Source organism: Meles meles, chromosome 8, assembly GCF_922984935.1.
Source record: "Meles meles chromosome 8, mMelMel3.1 paternal haplotype, whole genome shotgun sequence".
NCBI classification, from domain to species: domain Eukaryota; kingdom Metazoa; phylum Chordata; class Mammalia; order Carnivora; family Mustelidae; genus Meles; species Meles meles.
The window spans coordinates 72912870-72931924 of NC_060073.1; the positions used below are offsets into that span (position 1 = coordinate 72912870).

Genomic DNA, 19055 nt, shown 5'->3' on the forward strand with positions numbered 1-19055 from the left:
ACCCAGGCGCCCCTGTTTTATGTTTTTTGCAGTAGTCTTGATACCTATTCCTATAGTCCTAAATAAAGTTACTTACTATTTTAACAAGTGTCAGAATAATTTTTTAACATTGGTAATAATGAGCATTAACTAATATCCATTTATTCCTGTCTCATCAGAAAAAAATTTTAAATATCCCTCAAAGTTTTAATAAAATTCTTTAAAAACATTTTTGCTTTGTTACAGATAACATGCATGCTTAGAGGCATTTTCTTTCCATGTATGTCCTTTATTCAAATATTGGACAACTGTCCTAATTTTATGACCTGAATTTGGCTCCCATTTTCTAGTTCCCACAGATCCCACACACACAGAGTAATATCGGTTGGAAATGCTTTAGTTAACTATCCTGTAATTGTAGAGCAAAATTTCACAATCTTCTTGACAGGGGAAGTTTGTCTCTGCACATGAATATATCATACTAAGTACATGTTACTTTCTCAGTGGCTGACTCCATACCAGTCTCATCTCTTTCTCACCAACTGAGGAATGTCTGGCACATTAGAAGAGTTCAATAAATAACTGCAATTATTATTAAGACCTGAACTTTAATTTTTTTCAACTTCCTTATTTTTCCCGAGTCTGCATTGCAGAGACCTCTTATTCTGCCCTTCCTCTGATTTACCTTTCTTTTTTTCATTCTCAACTGAGTTATCTCCTGGTTTCCAAAAGAAAAGTGACTTGCAATCTGCAGATAATGAAACAGATAGTCTCCCTCTTAAGGCGTCATGCAGAAGTAATTCAAGTACACGTAATTTTATTGGATGGGGTGCTCTATCAGGTTATACATTGGGTGATAAGGTCTAACTGAAAAAATTTATGTTATCAAGTAGGTGTTCGAGAAATGTCAGGTCGCTTCCAATTTCCTCATTTTTACATGAGGACAATGAAGCCCAGGAAGTAGTCATAACTAAGATCTACCAAAAAGGGGATGAGGGCCTGGCTTTTATTTCTCGTCATGATTCTCCTTTTCTTGCTTACTATGGGACTTATGAACCATCTAACAAACCCACAAGATTCGCCAGTATTACTTGACACCTGTCAAGCGCACAGATATAGTTAACAAAAACAAGTATTTTGGTGAAGTCACAGTTTTGTTGCCTTTCCCTAAAATTTCATTGTATCTGGTATGTCCCCAAATCCTGTCCGCTATTTAAGTCTCACATTCTTATACAAAGTTGGAGCTAACCACTGATTTTTAGGCCATGGCATTGTTCAGCGCCGTGACAATATTTTTAACAGTTAAAACGAGCACTTTGGGCCGCAACTCATAGGAGTCTAGAATGCTAACTGCAGGATATTCCTATATTAAATGATACTCAATATTGGCACAACGGGGTGAGAATAATCATTGATGAAATAAATATTCACCATATTAAATACCCATTACGAATCAAGAACGCGTCCAGACGCTATGACTCGGTCGTGCTTTGAGATTCATCCCGGGCTACGGAAACCCGGTGGAAGACTACCTGGTTCAGCAAACAAGACTTCGAAGAGGAGGGGCACGGGGAGGCGGGTCTGGACGACCCAGCGCGAGAATACGCCCCGGCGCATGCGCACGTCTTAACTGGCAACTTCCACTTCCTAGATGGGGGAGGCAAGTGAGAGGCACTCTACAGTTTTCGAACGCCTATTCACAACGAAACACTAGATCTTCAGCAGTTCCAATGATTAATGTGAGAGTTTTGTTCTCCGAGTTCAAGATTAAGGACACTTGGCATACTCGCTAAAGCAAGAGGTGACTTCTCGTATCTTCCCCCATCCCCTGGAACATCGGTGGTCTAGTCCATTCCACAGACTTTCGAGTCCTTGCAGCGGGTCGGGGATCGAAGGATTGGGCCGATTGCGGCTGAAACGTCTTTGGAAGGAGGAAGGGGGTGAGGGGGCATCCCTTTGAGTTCCGCCTCATCTTTATCGAGACGGCAGTAGGGAAAGGGGACGTACGAAATACTGCTCTTGATAGCTAACGGATCTCACCTCTCCGTGCAAACTGCCGGGAGGGCGGCGGGAAAAGGGCAAAACGGGAGCAGGGAAAGGGAAAGAGCCAGGAAGCTGCGCGGGAGGGCGCGCACGCGCGCCCCTTTTTCAGCAGTGTGGCGGGGTCGCACGCACGCCCGCCTCGGCGGCTGGGCGCGGTTTGCGACAGTGGGGGGAGCGGTGGAGGTGGCGGCGGCAGCGGCAACTTTGCGGCAGGCTCCGGCCGGGCTTGCTTGACGGCGGTGTGGCGGAGGCCCCGCCCTAGGCGGCAGGAACCTGGAGGGAGGCGGAGGAATATGTCCGAGAGGGAAGTGTCGACAGCGCCGGCGGGAACAGACATGCCTGCGGCCAAGAAGCAGAAGCTGAGTAGCGACGAGAACAGCAACCCGGACCTCTCTGGAGACGAGAATGTGAGTGCAGCCCAGAGCAGTGCGGACGGGACTCTGGAATGAAAGTTTTAAATTCTTTTTAAACTCGGCGTGGGGGCGGGCGGGCTGCTGTGGGGGGGAGGGAGAGGTGTCACCCTCAGGAAAACGCGGGCGTGGAGGAGAAAAAATCGAACTTGTGTCTATGGGGATTTTGAGCAGGGGCCGAGAGCAAGTAGAAAACTTGGCGAAGGAGAGTGGTTTTAGAGAGAGCGTGGTGGGCGGAGGGTTTGAAGGGGTCCGCTCTGAGATCCTTTTGCGTAGTTGGGGAGTGTTTGGGCCTTTGGGAGATTTGGGGGAGAGTGCGGATCTGAGATTCCAGTAGTTTAAAAGGCAAGTTAGAGGTTTTTCTGAGAAAGTTGGAAGGAGGAGCCAGCGTGAATTAGCGACTCTTAAGGAATTTAGGGTTTGTGTCACTTTTCGACCCTTACAGACTCTTCAGGATGGAAAGAGCAGTTAGATCTTCGACTTAGGGGGCTTGGGTGACTCTTCTAAAGGTGGGATTTTATGTCAGCTCCTGTCCTGCGGGTGGAGTTGGGGTATGCCTGACAGTCGGCTTTTCTTCCGGAGGAGCAGAATTGAAGAGGGTCGTCTTATAAGTCGGAGGGGGAAACCACCTTTGATGTAATAAGAAGAGTCGGTTACTGTTTTTAAAGTTTTTACTAAAATGAAGGGGATGACTTGGAAGATTTAAGCAACAGTGGTAAAGACGATGTCTTTAGGTGTGGGCTCGTGGCTTTGCAAATGTAAGATTTTTGGAATCAGATATTTAAAAAAAATACTCTGAAATAGATCTCGGTAATCATCTAGTGTTTAGGTAAGTTGCCAGTAATAAGTGAAGCGATGTTAATTTTCAGTTTTAAGTTTATATCGAATAAGGTCAGCAAAGTGTCTTGGCAGTTATCCAAATGTGAACCTCCTGTGATATCTGAATATATTTTTTAAATCTTTATGAAGTGTTGTTGGGGGGTGATGTCAGTTTTTCATTTTCTCAATTGGGCTAGTTTTAGGAATAAATGCTATCTTACACACCCAGTTACTAAATTCTACATCATTACTTAACTAACAAGCATATATATAGAATGGTGTCATAATCAAAATTTTCACTGAAGAGATGGGAAAGAATTTTTGTAGATAGAAGTAAGATATTCGGGGGTTTGTCAGTTTTGGGGATTTGGACTTGAAGTTTCTGGAAAGTTTAGGTGTTGAATGTTACTTTAAACCTTTTTCCGGGGGCTCTGGGTGGCTCAGTGGGTTAAGCCTCTCCCGTGGGCTCAGGGCATGATCTCAGGGTCCTGGGAGCTAGTGCTGCAGGGCTCCCTGCTCAGCAGGGAGCCTGCTTCCCCCTCTCCCTCTGCCTGCCTCCCTGCTTGTGATCTCTCTCTTTCTCTGTCAAATAAATTCAAAAAATCTTAAAAAAATAAGAAAATAAAAAAAAATCTTTTTCTGGTTTGTACTTCTAACATTTTTGATCCTCTTCATTTCAGTCCTTGGAGCTTGTTTTATTCCTGCTTCTTAAAAATATTTTCTGGGCACTTGAGTGGCACAGTCCTTAAATATCTGCCTTCAGCTGGGGTTATGATCCCAGGGTCCTGGGAGCTAGTGCTGCAGGGCTCCTTGCTCAGCAGGGAGTCTGCTTCTCCTTCTCCCCCTGCCTGCTACCCCCTTGCTCGTGGGTGCACTCTCTGTCAAATAAAGAAATAAAATAAAATCTTAAAAACCATAAAAATAGAAGTTTTTCTGTGCAGATTAGGTTAGCGGTTAGGAGTACAGATTGGATCCACATGTTAGGTTAAAATTCCCATTCTGCTCCTTACTGGTTGCCTGACCTTGAGCAAGGTACTTGATCTAGTTTCCTTAATTTCTTAGAAATGGGGATAATAATGGTATTTACCTCACATAGTATTTGTGAGGACTAAATGAAATAATACAGGTAAAGGGCTTAAGAGAGTCTCTGCCCCAGAAATACTATACAAGAGTTATTTATGCGATCTGAAGAGGAATTACTGTGAAGACTTTCGCTCCTGGCCCCAGCGCATACTAAATAAATAATCAAGCAGAAATGTAATGAAAATGTCAATCATCTATTTAGACTGAGGAAGATTTCAGGGGACCAAATAAATTGAAAGCCTTTTTGGTAGACCCTTAAGGAGGATATATTCTTTGCATTCTGAAGCTACTCAGAAACAAACAGTAGATGAAGCCTTTATTTTGGTTCCCTCATTTATATAGAGACTTTAAGCCTTTTTAGTGCCTTGAACACCTCAATGAATCTTGGGTAGCCTTCTCAGAACAACATTTTTAAATTTATAAAATATAATGTATAAAGTTACAAACAAAATAATAAAATTATGAAATATGTCATAAAAATTTCTCAAAACAAATTTAAGATTTGTTTTAATAGAGTGCTTTAATAATAAAATGGTCAAGTGCTAATTTGTACATCCAGCATGGGCCTCAAACTCAAAGGCTGGAGATTAAAAGTTATGTGTTTCTCGGACCCAGCCGGCCAGTGCTTCTGTATTAGCACATTAAGTAACTAGATCTAGCAGGGGGTCTGGTAGTAATGATGAACATAAGGCAGTTTTTTGAGATCTGCAGCTAATAGAATATATGAAAATACTTGATTTCCGTGATGAGAAAGTGACAACTACAGTAGTAGTCTCATGTATATTACCTTTATTTAATAGAAGGAAGTGCTAAATTTCAGTTAAAGATGGTGAAAATTAGGTGGGTTTGTGTGGCGATTTAAATTCACAGGCCCTCAGAATTCCACTGAAAGACCCCAGATCCAGGACTTAGGTTAGAAGGAAGCAGTAAGGAGAGATAGTAGAGAACTCTAGGAAAATGAGTTCAGAGAAAGCTAAATGGGCAGTGGTCTTACCCTTGAGGAACTGAATAGTGATGAGAAGGCCAAAAGCAAGTGAGGAAAGAATGGGGTGTTTGAGTTGGGAATTAAGGTAATCTGAGCAGTTACAACTGTGTGTATGAATCAGAGAATTGAAAGGACATATTTTAAGTTTTTTGTATGTGTATATACCATTTTATTGAATTTTTAAAAGGTCTCATGACTTGCAGGGTATGTAGCTTCTTGAAGAGTATTAATGGTTGCCTAGTAGAGAACTGAATCTGAAGACTTAAACTTTGCTTAAGTAACCCATGGCAAATTAGGGACAAATTACTCTCCCTTTTTCCTTGTTTGGCCAATGAAGATGGTAGTGCCATTTCATCATTCTGTACCTTGAGAAGGGGCCAAGGTGGAAGTCAGCCTGTACACAGATACTCAGCAAAGGTTTGATTTTAATTTAAAGATAAAGTTAAAGCGTTGTGACTGCATTGCATTTCCATTTGATTCTTTTGTGATTTTCCTTTGGAGGAGATGGGTAAGTGGTCAGAGTTAAAAAACAAAACAGTGTTTTTTGTGTTTTCTTGATTAGCAATTGAATTTTGTGCCAGAAAGTAAAGAAGTGGTGAATAAATGTCAAGTTTTATTATTTTACTTCTTTAGTGTTAAAGGACAGTTTTCAGAAAAAGGTAAGTAAAACATGTTAAATTTTTATTTTACACTCATTTGTGGGAACGGGGCACGTGTGAAACAAACAATATACATTTATACATTAAAGGAATGTAGACGTGAAATTGCAGATGGAGACCAAAGTTTTTTCCATTGTGCAAGGGAAGACATTTTAAGCCTCTACCTTTGGAGACAGAATTTATACAACTGTCAGTTACTCAAAGTATAACAAGAGTTATAAGATTGTTCAAAGGCAATAAAGAGGACTGGAATCTGGTAATGTGGAAAGGTGTGCATAAGATAGTGCATAGTTTTTCACTGAAAGACGGTTAATTTTCTACACTGGGTATTACTGTGTGAAATTGTGAAGAGGGCAAGAGAGAGAGATATAAACCATGATTTCAGCCTAGGAACTGAACTTTTAGAATTTTACATTTTCAAATGTCTGATTATATTTACATTAAATTACAGTTCAGATATTGAACACCTAGTGTGTATTATCTATCTGGTTTTTTTCATCCTAATTGATAATATTGGAGAACAACAATTATAGTTTTTTAAAAGGTAGAAACCATTTGAAATTTTGAAAATCACCCAAGAACAGTTGTGTAATACCACACTGTTTTTAGGTGAATTTGTATGAATTTTTTATATGCTTTTTGACACTTCAGTTAATTTTTTACCTTCTGTAAACATAAAACTAGGAAGCAGTCATTTAGAAATAGCCCCTAAGGCTGTGTTTCCTAGACTTGTTCTAATAGATATTAATAGGCATTCAACGAAAAAAGCCTTCCTCTGGAATGAATTTAGGAACTATTGCCCTAAGGTGATAGGTTTAAATAAATCTCTTTATTCCAGAGAACACATTGGAATATGTAATCAAAGGAGGTAGTTAAATCTTAGATTAGAGGGCCAAGAATGTATCTTGTGGACTGGAGATAGGGTATAAATTAAGTGACTTTTCATGGTTTCCTGCAGTCCTTTCTACATTTGAAAGGATTTTACTTTAATTATGGAGAGTTTCTGGAATTCTATATAAGTATCCTTATTACATAAGAGCTGTGAGGTAAATGTCACTTGTAAATAGCACAGAATATGTAGGATTTTTTAAAAATTCTAAATGGTTTGTATTCTAATTAAGCGGAGTTTGAACAATAACAGGATTTTCAGAAACTACATCTAAAATAAGAGGCACCAGCATTCCGTCATCCTAAGAGGCCCATTAACCGCTGTACTCCAAGCTGAGCAGTTGTCAAATGAATTACGAAGACATGTAGTTCAGTCAGATTTAGGAGTCACAGCTTTGGTTTGAATCCCAGCAGCCCTAAGTAGCAAGAGACCACTTAACGCTCTCTAAACAACACTTCCTTATCTAACAGTACCTTCTGTGAAGAGCTGTAAAGATGAAATAAGCCAGTGTGCTAAGGTGGCTGGCACAGACCAGTGCTTTGTTATTAAAGGCAATATTATTCTTGCCAATATTCTGATTAGCTTTTTTGACTATATTGTTGCTGAAATAATACAAGTCCACAAATCCTAATGTTTAGCTGGTTTGCTTTTTATCCTCTTTGGAGACAGGAATACATTTTTCCATTTCTTGCAGAATTTATTAATCACTACTTTAAGATCAGTCAGCAGCTGCCCAGCAACAAAGTCATTTTCTATATGTGCTGCCGAAGCGAGCACAACAAAGTCATTTTCTGCTATACATACAGTGTTCTTGTTTCATGGAATTTTTCCTGATTTATTGCTTACAGGACGATGCGGTCAGTATAGAAAGTGGCACAAACACTGAACGCCCTGATACACCTACAAATACACCAAATGCTCCCGGAAGGAAAAGTTGGGGGAAGGGAAAATGGAAGTCCAAGAAATGCAAATATTCTTTCAAGTGTGTAAATAGTCTCAAGGTATGTGCAGAAAGATCCTGTGGGCTGAATGCCAGGCTTCAGAATTATTTCTCAGTGGTAAACATTTTATGCTCAGATATTTTGTCACATTTAAAATACTTTAAAATTAGAGTACTTTGAAAGTTCTTTTGTTTTGTAGCATAGACTAATTTCAGTGGGTAATGCCTAGTACTACAGACTAGGTTTTCTTTATTATCTGCATTCAGAAAAAAAAGATTTGGGATATGTTATTCTTCCTATTTTGATAAAAGTATAAAAACAAAGCCACTTTCTGATACCTCTTCATAAAAAGAACTGAATGTGACCCATTAACTTTCAGTCAGCATAAATTGAAACAGATGTCCTTGTGCAGTTTTTAAATATTTAATCCTTGGGCGCCTGGATGGCTCAGTGGGTTAAGCCTCTGCCTTCAGCTCGGGTCATGATCTCAGGGTCCTGGGATCGAGTTCCGCATCGGGCTGTCTGTTCAGCAGGGAGCCTGCTTCCTCCTCTCGCTCTGCCTGCCTCTCTGCCTACTTGTGGTCTCTGTCTGTCAAATAAATAAATGAACGAAATCTTTAAAAAAAAATTAAAAAATAAGTTTAATCCTTATCATTTGTGTTACTTGACATTGTTTTCACGGGAAAAGGTGTACATTAACATTTTCTTACTATTCAGTATTTGGGGAAGGCAAGGTTTTGGAGTTATTTAAATTACTCCTTCTTCAATAACATTTTTATTTTAAGAAGGATCAGTGATATTTATTCAAAATGTTTTCCTTTACATATTATGTATTTTCTGTTTTTTAAATTTGGGAGTATTTTTCTTAAAAAAGAGCAAAAGTATGCATTGCATTATTTTATACATATGTAAGTTAGAATCTTTTTTTAAGTATCTGAATATACTTTTAGGTAAAGTATTCAGAAAGCATTAGAAGCTCTGGCTGTATGGAAATTATTTTCCTGTCTGTGTAGCAAAATACATTGCTCAGTGTGCCAAATTAAATTCTTTTAAAAAGAGGGAAATTGGGGCGCCTGGGTGGCTCAGTGGGTTAAGCTGCTGCCTTCGGCTCAGGTCATGATCTCAGGGTCCTGGGATCGAGCCCCGCATCGGGCTCTCTGCTTAGCGGGAAGCCTGCTTCCTCCTCTCTCTCTCTGCCTGCCTCTCTGCCTACTTGTGATCTCTCTCTGTGTGTCAAATAAATAAATAAAAATCTTTAAAAAAAAAAAAAAAAAAAAAAAAAAAAGAGGGAAATTAATCTTAGTATATTAAAAAAAAAAAAAAGGCAAAGTGTCCATTATAGTTTTGTGTTAATATTTAGTTATTTTCACCTGTTTTTTAGATAATATACTTGGGAGGTATTGGTTTAAACTGTTTAAATAATTTGATTAAGTATTTGAGAAGCCTAAAGCTATGGCTTTTCAAAGGATAAAAAATGAAAGTTTTACACTTTAAAAGTGAATATGAAAGTTAATGTTCAGTGCCAGGAGATTGCCAGTAAAATTCTAAGGCTGAAAAGTAACTTTGAATAAAGTGAATACTGTTGATCCTTGAACAACTTGAAGGTGCCGCCACCCCCCACTCCTGTGCAGCTGAAAATCCAAGTTTAACTTTTGATTCCCTCAGAACCTAACTACTAATAACCTGTTGATCAGAAGTCAGTAACATACTTTACCAATAACATAAAGTCGATTAACACGTTTTGTGTGTTGTATATATTATATACTGCATTATTACACTAAAGTAAGGTATAGCAAAGAAAATGTTAAGAAAATACGTTTGCGGGGCGCTTGGGTGGCTCAGTGGGTTAAGTCTCTGCCTTCCGCTCGGGTCATGATCCTAGGGTGCTGGGATCCAGCCCCACATCAGGCTTTCTGCTCAGTGGGGAGCCTGCTCCCCACCCCCCACCCCCGCCTGCCTCTCTGCCTACTTGTGATCTCTGTCTGTCAAATAAATAAATAAAATCTTTTAAAATATATATATAATATATGTATAATATATATATATATATACATATACATAAAGAAAATACGTCTGCAGGGGCAGAAAATACATTTGCAGGGGCACCTGGTTGGCTCAGTCAAGTAAGCATCTACCTTCAGCTCAGGTTGTGATCACAGGGTCTGCTCAGCAGGGAGCCTGGTTCTCTCTCTCCCTTTCCCTCTGCCTATCGCTCTGCCTACTTAAACTCACTCTCTGTCAAATAAATAAAATCTTTAAAAAGAAAAGAAAAGAAAGGTATCCCAAAAATCCATGCTTAATTGGACCCGTGCAGTTCCAACCTGTTGTTCAAGGGTCATCTGTACTTGTTTTTTATACACCTCATTATAGCATCCTGGAACTGACGTTACAGTCCTTTGCCTTCCCTGGTCCCCAGTGCTCAGGTACTCTTGTTCATTATAAAACTTCTTGGGGTTTTTTTTTTTAAGGATCCAAATTCAAGATTATTTGAAATTGTTTCTATAGGAGTAATAGAAAGCGGAGATTTGAATGGAGTATGATATGGTTCACTTTACAAAGGAAAAATTAAACCTAATAAAGTTTAGTGAGTGTTAGAGAAGCTTTACTAACTCTTGGTGTATTTGTTCTTTTCATATTTGAGAAACATAAATTATGTACTTATGTCCCAAGAGATTAAATGCAGCTATAACAATTATCCAGTTTAATTTTGAATCAGAAGAATCAGTGATTCTTCTTTTTTTTTTTTTTTAAAGATTTTATTTTTATTTATTTATTTGACAGAGATCACAAGTAGGCAGAGAGGCAGGCAGAGAGAGGAGGAAGCAGGCTCCCTTCTGAGCAGAGACTCAGATGCAGGGATCGATCCCAGGATGATGGGATCATGACCTGAGCCGAAGGCAGAGAGGCTTTAACCCGCTGAGCCACCCAGGCGCTCGAATCAGTGATTCTTCTTAAACCAATGATTTGGTTTCAGAAAATAGGAGGCAAATATCAGAGTGTTTTCATAGATGAGAACTTGTTACCTGACCTCTGATTTAAATAGTGGTCTACATTTGGGAAAAAAAGTTGTAAGGAGAAATGGTGGGTTCACCATTCGTTTGTTTCTACATTTTAGTAACTTTTCTATTTTACTGTTATTTTTCAGGAAGATCATAATCAGCCATTGTTTGGAGTACAATTTAACTGGCACAGTAAAGAAGGAGATCCATTAGTGTTTGCAACCGTAGGAAGCAACAGAGTGAGTGTTCAGGGGTCTGTTTGGCATTTGGCTTGGTTATTTGACTCTGGTGTTACTATAGTATTGAAGTGTAATGATTTTGAAGTAAATTTGGCATAGTTGGTTTAACAGTAATCCTTATGTAATATTCTAGATACTGTCACAAAACTAAAGTTTTTAAAACCTAGTATTCACTACTGAAAATACATCTTTCATATATTACTCTCAGTTCTCAGAGTTCATATATTACTATCAGTTGTTTTTGTTTATATTTTGTCCTTGTTAATATTTTTGTGTGTGTGACTGAAAGAATTAACTCCTGTTTTTGGATGCAGTTTTAATAGTTGTATATCATGCAAATTAGGATATAAAGTCTGTAGTTTCTTAAAAATAATAAACTTACTTAGTGGTTCTCTGTAAATGCAAAGGATAAATCCAGTGGCTTTATATATTATTTATTGAAAGTACTTTAACTGTTTGCCATAAATATCTGTTAGATTTGTTTTTATTTAAGGAAGCCAAAAGTATCTTGAGCTGAGAGAAGTGTAGGGAAGAAGCATGTTGGCACATTTTAACATCAACCATTATTTAACTTTTTAATTAAACCGGGGGCTGACTTGGTGGACTGCAAAGACTTACTATTCTTTTCAGTTCTAAATAAATGGAGAACAGGAAGAGTCCTTGGTGCTTTCCAGGGAGTGCTTTGGAATTAGTTACTAAATTGAAATCACCTCAGGGAGAAATTGTCCTCTTACTAAGTTTACATTAGCTAACATTCTGGTTATCCATTAATACTGTACTAGGAGTTATGAGGAACAACATAGAAATTTATTGTTGTATTTGGGGGAAAATAAAAAACGGAGGCAATTGACTAATTAGATACAGGTTGGCAACAAATACAAGTTGCTTCCTCTGCTTTTAACCTAAGAGGTGAAGAGGAGTGAATCTGAGAGATGGTATGTAAGTTGTTACTTTGAGTAAAATAAAATTTTATGCTTCTTTACTGGTTGTATTAAGTTTCTTAGGCAATAAAAGCATGGTTTTAATGCATACTGTTTTCTGTATTTGTTTTTTGTTTCTCAGTGTTGGTATTCTGTTCTCAAACAAAGTTAACTTGGTAACAAGGGAGTTATTAACTCAGTATTTTTCAAATGTCAGCATATTTCCAGGCTTTTTTCCTGCAAGTTCGAGAATCATAACAAGCACACATGCATCCATTCTGGGCTAAATCCTTTCTATTCCTGTTTTCTAAAAAGTAAAATTTGGCTTTAGGTAATTTCCTATAAAACTTCTTTTAAGGAAGGTTTTGTTACATTTAAGGCTCTGGTGCTTTTACTAGGTCATTGAAATCCTGAAAATTTGAAACTTGGCTACTGCATTTGGTAACGTGGAATAACAGCTTTTTTTGGTGTTCAGCCAAATGTGGCTTGTGACATGTAGCCTGCTTATAGTTGTCTGGTTACTGAATTCTTCGGAAAAAAAAATTCATGGGGAAAGATAACAGGCTCAAGAAAAGATCAGGTTATTTTTTCCTAGTTGGGAACATAGTGCATTAATTACTTTGAATCTACTTTTAAGATGTCACTATAAACCTAAGATTATACTTCACTAACTTGGCCATGATAATACCAGAATTAGTTATAATTTGTGCTTCAGTGTGTTTATTTAAATATTCAGGCATTGTAATAAAAAGTATCCCTAGTTTCATTTAAAATGACATGGAAGGGCATTACATAGTTCATTGAATTGTAAAAAGTTCTGCTGTTTGGACTCTTTTTTTAAGAAAAGAAAAATTATCTTCTAGAACATAACCTATTTTAGCAGTCATAAGGAATATTTTTAAACTATTGTAGCGATTTTATTAATTTAATAGTGATAATTTATAGTATCTTTATGGAGTTCTTAGATACTTATATTAAAATTAACAAGTAATTGCTAACATGACTATAAGCTCTAAGAAAAAGGAAAGAAATTTATTAAAGTTTAATTTTACATAGTATATATATTAACTTAAGAATATATGGCAAATAAAAAGGACCACCATACATCAGAAAGTTAATATTTAATGAGCTGTGTCCATGAGAAAAACATTATTTAGGCAAGTTACAAGCTTTCTTAAATGTAATTAATATGTAAATATTCTTAAACTACTCAAAGACTTTAAAAGCTTAATTAAAAAGTGATAAATTACAACTTTACTTTGAGATGTTCAGATGTATTCACTTTGAAGAGTTGGGCAGTTACATGAATGAGACCTAAAATTAAAACATTGGAATTAGAAACCATTATTATTACTACAATATTTAATATACTCAGGAAGTTATCTAATACGTTAGGCTTTATAATGCTTCCTTAAGTTTAAAGAAGCTATTTTAAAACAGTTTCTGTAGTATCTTTAAGACACATTTGTGACTAAAATATGTTGCAGAGGTGAAAAGAATGTGGTTTCTGTGTTTGAGATTAAATTTACTATATTTTTGTTTTTATTAGGTTACCCTATATGAATGTCACTCACAAGGAGAAATCCGGTTGTTGCAATCTTATGTGGATGCTGATGTATCCTTTCTTGAGTTTTTAATATCTTTGATAAAGAAATTTACTTTCAATAAGTACATCAAAACTTTTCTAAATTAATTAGTTCCCTTAAGCTATACTGTCCTTTAACCAGTGCTCTTCCTTTATTATCACCCAAGAGATTCCTCATATCTAGTTTATTTAATTTTCCTGATCTAGAAATGCATTGTAAGGTGGATATGAGAGAGTGGGGAGAAGTGGCTAGAGATGAGCATTGGAAATCTAGTAATAGAAATGCTAGCAAAGAGTAGCTACAACCTCCTGTTTCTTTGACCTTGCTTAGAATTTTATCACTTGAGGGTAGTTAATATTAGTGAATTGAGGTTGATCAGAAGCTATGACTGGCAGTCATACCAAGTATTTGAACAACAAAGCTTATAGGGGAAAAGTAAACACACACAGTTTGTTTAGGAAATAAAATATTGCAAAACATGAACACATAAAGAAAAAGAAAGGCTTAAAAAGCCAAAAGGTTAAACAAAGGTTGGTGATAATGGTGTTTCTTTCAGCTTATTTCAAAAACCTAGCAGACAAGAAAAGGCAAGGATATTCAGTCTTTAGTAGGTTATGGAAGGAAGTGACCTGTAGCCATATTGAGCAAGTCTCACAGGAAAAGGTGGAAAACTCATAGTTAACACTATTCAAACTGAATAGACATGCATAGTCAGACATATTGGGATAAAAGAAGGGTCAGCAATTTATAGTCTGTGGGCCTAGCCACCTGTTGTTGTAAATAGTTTTACTGGGACACAACTATACCCATTCATTTACATTGTCTACAGTTGCTTTCGAATGACAGAGTTGAATAATTATGCATCGAAATAGTAATCAAAATTGAGTGGAAGGATTGGTTTTGTTTGACCATTTGGTTTAGATTGTAGACCTAATATGGTCACTTTTTAAATATGGTAATATAAGGAGAAATGAGAACTTCTGTGTCAGAAACTTGAGCACTTCTTTAGAGGTTTCCGTGTAGTATATACCATAATCATTGATGTGTTTACTTTTCAAAAACAAATTACAATTCTTAACTGGCATTTCTTAGGCTGATGAAAATTTTTACACTTGTGCATGGACATATGATAGCAATACAAGCCATCCTTTGCTGGCTGTGGCTGGATCTAGAGGCATAATTAGGATAATTAATCCCATAACAATGCAGTGCATAAAGGTGGGTTTTTGGTTAAATTGTAGATCTGCCCTTTTTTGAATACACACTTGTGAAAACTTGTCATTTTTAATTTAAAACCAGTAGAATCAATATCTGTACAATTTCTAATTTGATTTGTACTTGGCTTTTTGCTTCCTTTAGACTAGTCTTTGAGACCTTTGTCACACATGATAATACAAATTACGGAATAAGCGGGAAGTTTCTATTTGCAATTTTTAAAAAATAATTTCCCTCCTCACTTGCCTTATTCTGAGGTGTTCTAAATGAACTATAGGGAAAGAGTTAGTACTTTTTCTAAACATCCTAATTAGGGATATAGAGTCAAGGACTTGTAAAGAACCGAAATGTAAAGCCTGGGAATTTGATACTAAGTTTTGCAAATTACTTTAATCAGAAGTTTTTAACCCTGGGGCACATTAGAATCATCTAAGGATATTTTAAATCCTTCCTTGGGTCTCAGCTGATCCAGTCAAATCAAAATATCTGCAGGTAGGACTTGAGCATTTTTTTTTTCCCTTCAATTTTGTTGGGTGATTTTAATATGCAGCCAGGGTTGGGAACCACTAATTTAAGTGAAACTATTTTTCCATTCTTTTAAGATTAATGAAAGAATTTATTGATTTTTAATATGAAAGTTGAATGTTCTAAATTTATTGTAGCATTATGTTGGCCATGGAAATGCGATCAATGAACTGAAATTCCACCCAAGAGATCCAAATCTTCTCCTGTCAGTAAGTAAAGGTAAGAGAAGCAAATGTTTCTTTAGTCCTATTTGGGAATTATTTTTATTTTTTAAGGGACAAAGAGTCCTAAGGTATTAAAAAGCCAAATTTAAAAAGAATTTATAAAGTATGTTTTTAGTAGAAAAATCTCAGGCTACAGTAGCATCTCCAGACCAAGAATTAGGTAAAAGAGCTGTGAAATAGTTAACATCAGACATAAATAATTTGTACTGAAGGTTAAGTATGTGTAACCCTTATTAACGGTAGTGTATTATGACACTAATACACTAGTATTAGGTAGTGTATGTATCCTCAGTTGAATTATTTTAGTAAGCTTTATTAATTTTAAGTGGCAGATCACCAGTTACGACATTTTTAAGAATTTAAAAAATAATATTGCAAATCTTATCACTGATCAGCCGTGTAATAAGAAATAATGCATCTGAGAATCTGTATTGCTTTTTCATACATAAAGTTTTATATTTTATAAAGGAGTCCCTAATAGAATTCCTTAAAATGCTAAGTTCTCCAGCATAAGCTCTTCGAAATATTTCCCATATGCATAAAGAAAGCCTTGTCTTCCTCTGTATGCTTAAATTGGCATTATAAGTTTATTCAGGGTTCAGACAAGCCTCTTAATAATTTCTGAGCTCTCTGAAATCAGCTGTGTTATTTCTGCATTCTGTTCTTGATTGTTCTCTTTTTACCTCTACATTATTATTCTAGTCAAGTTTATTCTTCTTAAAGGCTTCTCAAACCTATAACCTTCCCCCACAATCTGCTCATACTAAAAGATGTCCTCAGATTAAAACTCTTCCATGAAAATGCTTCATTGTGATTTTCCTTTACCTACCAAGGCTTAAGTTTGGAAATCAATAACTAAGAAGAGCTGATAACTTTTTCTGTTTTCTTGATAGTAGCTGGGCCCAGGTATTTCTCTACAAGTCATATAGGTCATAATGCCACACTCTCTGATTATCACAACTCCCTAGCCGTACTCTTCCCCTTTTGGGTCAGTAAGTACAAAGATAACCTACAGAATATAAGAAAATATTTTGCAAATTATGTATCTAATAAGACATTTATATCAAAAGATCTTAACAATTCAATAATAAAGACAACCCTTTTAAAAATGGACAATGTATTTTTTAAATTTTTATTTTTTTTAAATTTCTTTTCAGTGTTCCAGAATTCATTGTTTATGCACTACACTCAGTGCTCCATGTAATATGTGCCCTCCATAATACCCACCACCAGGCTCACCCTTTCAATTTGTAAATGTGGATTCTGTGGAGGAAAAACTTAAGTATCTTTTTCTCTGTCAAATCCCTAAGTATTTGTTTTCTCAGGAGCATAACTCCATCAAATTAGGATATTATTTAAAGGAAATTATTGGAGGCAAATAAGCTAAACATATTTTAAGATCACATAAGTACTTTTTTTCCATCTGGAAAGTTTGAGCTCAAACTTTGTTAGAAAATGTAGCTTCCATTCTTAGTTCTCACTGTGCATTACTTGAGTCCGAAGTTTTGTAGTTTTTACTTCTTTAAAGAGGTTTTGAGAGTCCAGAGTGAATGAATGATGAAAGTCCATTTAAGGGGTGCCTGGGTGTCTCAGTGGGTTAGGCCTCTGCCTTCAGCTCAGGTCATGATCTCAGAGTCCTGGGATTGAGCCCCACATCAGGCTCTCTGCTCAGTGGGGAGCCTACTCCCCCCTCTCTCTTTGCCTGCCTCTCTGCCTACTTGTGATCTCTCTCTCTCTGTCAAATAAATAAATAAAAACCTTAAAAAAAAAAAGTCCATTTAAAATTTTTTTTATGTCTTTACTAGATCATGCTTTACGATTGTGGAATATCCAGACAGACACTCTGGTGGCAATATTTGGAGGCGTAGAAGGGCACAGAGATGAAGTTCTAAGTGCTGTAAGTTGAAAGCTGCAGGGCAATGACCTTCAGGTGTATAGAGCTCTGAACAATCCCCATGGAACTCTTACAAGAAAGTATATTGTTTATTTGACATAGCCTGCTAGGCACTCAGTTTATTTACTTGTGATATAACAAGGTTTTTACTTTACAGATGAAGGAATTAAGCAAGTAAGGCTTTTTGTGCTTTATCTCTACTTTTGTAATTTATACCAGCGCTTCGATTCTCATGAAAGAATACCATGAACTTGTTCAGTCATACAACACCAAGCCAACTCTTGTTTTGCTGGTTTTCAGTTATTAAAGAAAAAGGTTAAGCTAGTTAGCAGTTGAGATCAACTTTCATCTTTTATTTGAAGTTGAAATATAAAATCCATTTTTAGGAAGTTGTTTTGTTGTGCTGAGTCTTAGATAATTCTTTGTTGTGGTGTTATATTTATGTATTATTATGTTTATCCATTTAGTGATATGATATTGGTATTTTTAGTCAGCTAGTATTTTTACATTATTTTAGCTTTATTTACTTTCCATTTATAGCTTATGTAGTGGTTTTACAGCTCTTCCATATTAAGCTATGCAGGGGGCACCATGTTTTGAAGTCAGTAGCATTTTATTTGGAGGTACTAAATATTTCTGTTGTTGGAGTTTTTATGCTTTTTTTTGATAATCACACCTACCTTCAGGTACCTTGTCACCTTGGATTTTCTAAAACTTGCAGCAGCATTCTCCCATCTGGTTTTATGTGTTCTAAGAGCCATGACTACCATCCTTTAAGAATTATAAATTAGGGGCGCCTGGGTGGCTCATTTGGTTAAGCAACTGCCTTTGGCTCAGGTCATGATCCTGGAGTCCTGGGATTGGGCCGCATCAGGCTCCCTCTCCCACTCCCCTTGCTAGTGTTCCCTCTCTCACTGTGTCTCCCTCTGCCAAGTAAATAAACTCTTAAAAAAAAATTGAAGTTAAAACCAATATAACAAGTATTTTGACTTAGATACACAGATAAAGTAAAATTTCAATTGTTCAGGGACTGACTATCGTTTTTAGCTATTGATGTCATTTTTTAATCAGGGTTGGACAAAGAACTCTAACAAACTTACTCAGATCTTTGTGTCATAGAATAATTGTTTTACTTCATTTTACCTTCAGAATCAAGCAAAGAAAATATTTAAAGATAATTGGATAGATAAAACTAAGTTCAAACCATTTATTTTCTTATATATTGTGTAAGCTCATATACTATAGTCATGACAAATCAGTTAAAACTAAATCTTGAAAAAATAAGTCTTGGAAGTAATAACTGATTTATGGGCTACATAGATAAACTCAGAATGTTTGTGTGTGACTTGAAAAAGATTTTTCATTATGCTGTGTATCAGATGAAAATTGGGTAGTCTTGGGGCGCCTGGGTGGCTCAGTGGGTTGGGGCCTCTGCCTTCAGCTCGGGTCATGATCCCAGGGTCCTGGGATCGAGCCCCGAGAGCCCCGAGTCTGGTTCTCTGCTTGGCGGGGAGCCTGCTTCCCTTCCTCTCTCTGCCTGCCCCTCTGCCTCCTCTTGATCTCTGTCTGTCAAATAAATAAATAAAATCTTAAAAAAAGAAAAAAGAAAATTGGGTAGTCTTAATTTGGGCAATTTTATATATTT

At 36.8% G+C, this 19055-nt stretch overlaps 1 protein-coding gene and 1 long non-coding RNA gene across 3 annotated transcripts in view; one reads left to right on the forward strand and one right to left on the reverse strand.

Annotated features, from left to right (window-relative positions):
- The first annotated feature begins 1455 nt into the window (after positions 1 to 1455).
- EED (embryonic ectoderm development) overlaps positions 1456 to 19055 on the forward strand; it is a 30362-nt gene continuing 12762 nt past the window's right edge. The window contains exons 1-7 of one of the 2 annotated variants that reach the window (XM_046016065.1): positions 1456 to 2429; positions 7716 to 7868; positions 10954 to 11046; positions 13516 to 13581; positions 14645 to 14770; positions 15430 to 15511; positions 17322 to 17413. In XM_046016065.1, the coding sequence (XP_045872021.1) occupies positions 2316 to 2429; positions 7716 to 7868; positions 10954 to 11046; positions 13516 to 13581; positions 14645 to 14770; positions 15430 to 15511; positions 17322 to 17413 (726 nt within the window). In that variant the 5' untranslated portion in view covers positions 1456 to 2315. The remainder of the gene's footprint in view (positions 2430 to 7715; positions 7869 to 10953; positions 11047 to 13515; positions 13582 to 14644; positions 14771 to 15429; positions 15512 to 17321; positions 17414 to 19055) is intronic. The other variant, XM_046016067.1, reaches the window with a different exon arrangement.
- The window catches only part of LOC123948900, a 47690-nt gene continuing 30966 nt past the window's right edge, over positions 2332 to 19055 (reverse strand). The window contains exon 3 of the long non-coding RNA XR_006820000.1: positions 2332 to 2462. This is a non-coding gene — a long non-coding RNA (uncharacterized LOC123948900). The remainder of the gene's footprint in view (positions 2463 to 19055) is intronic.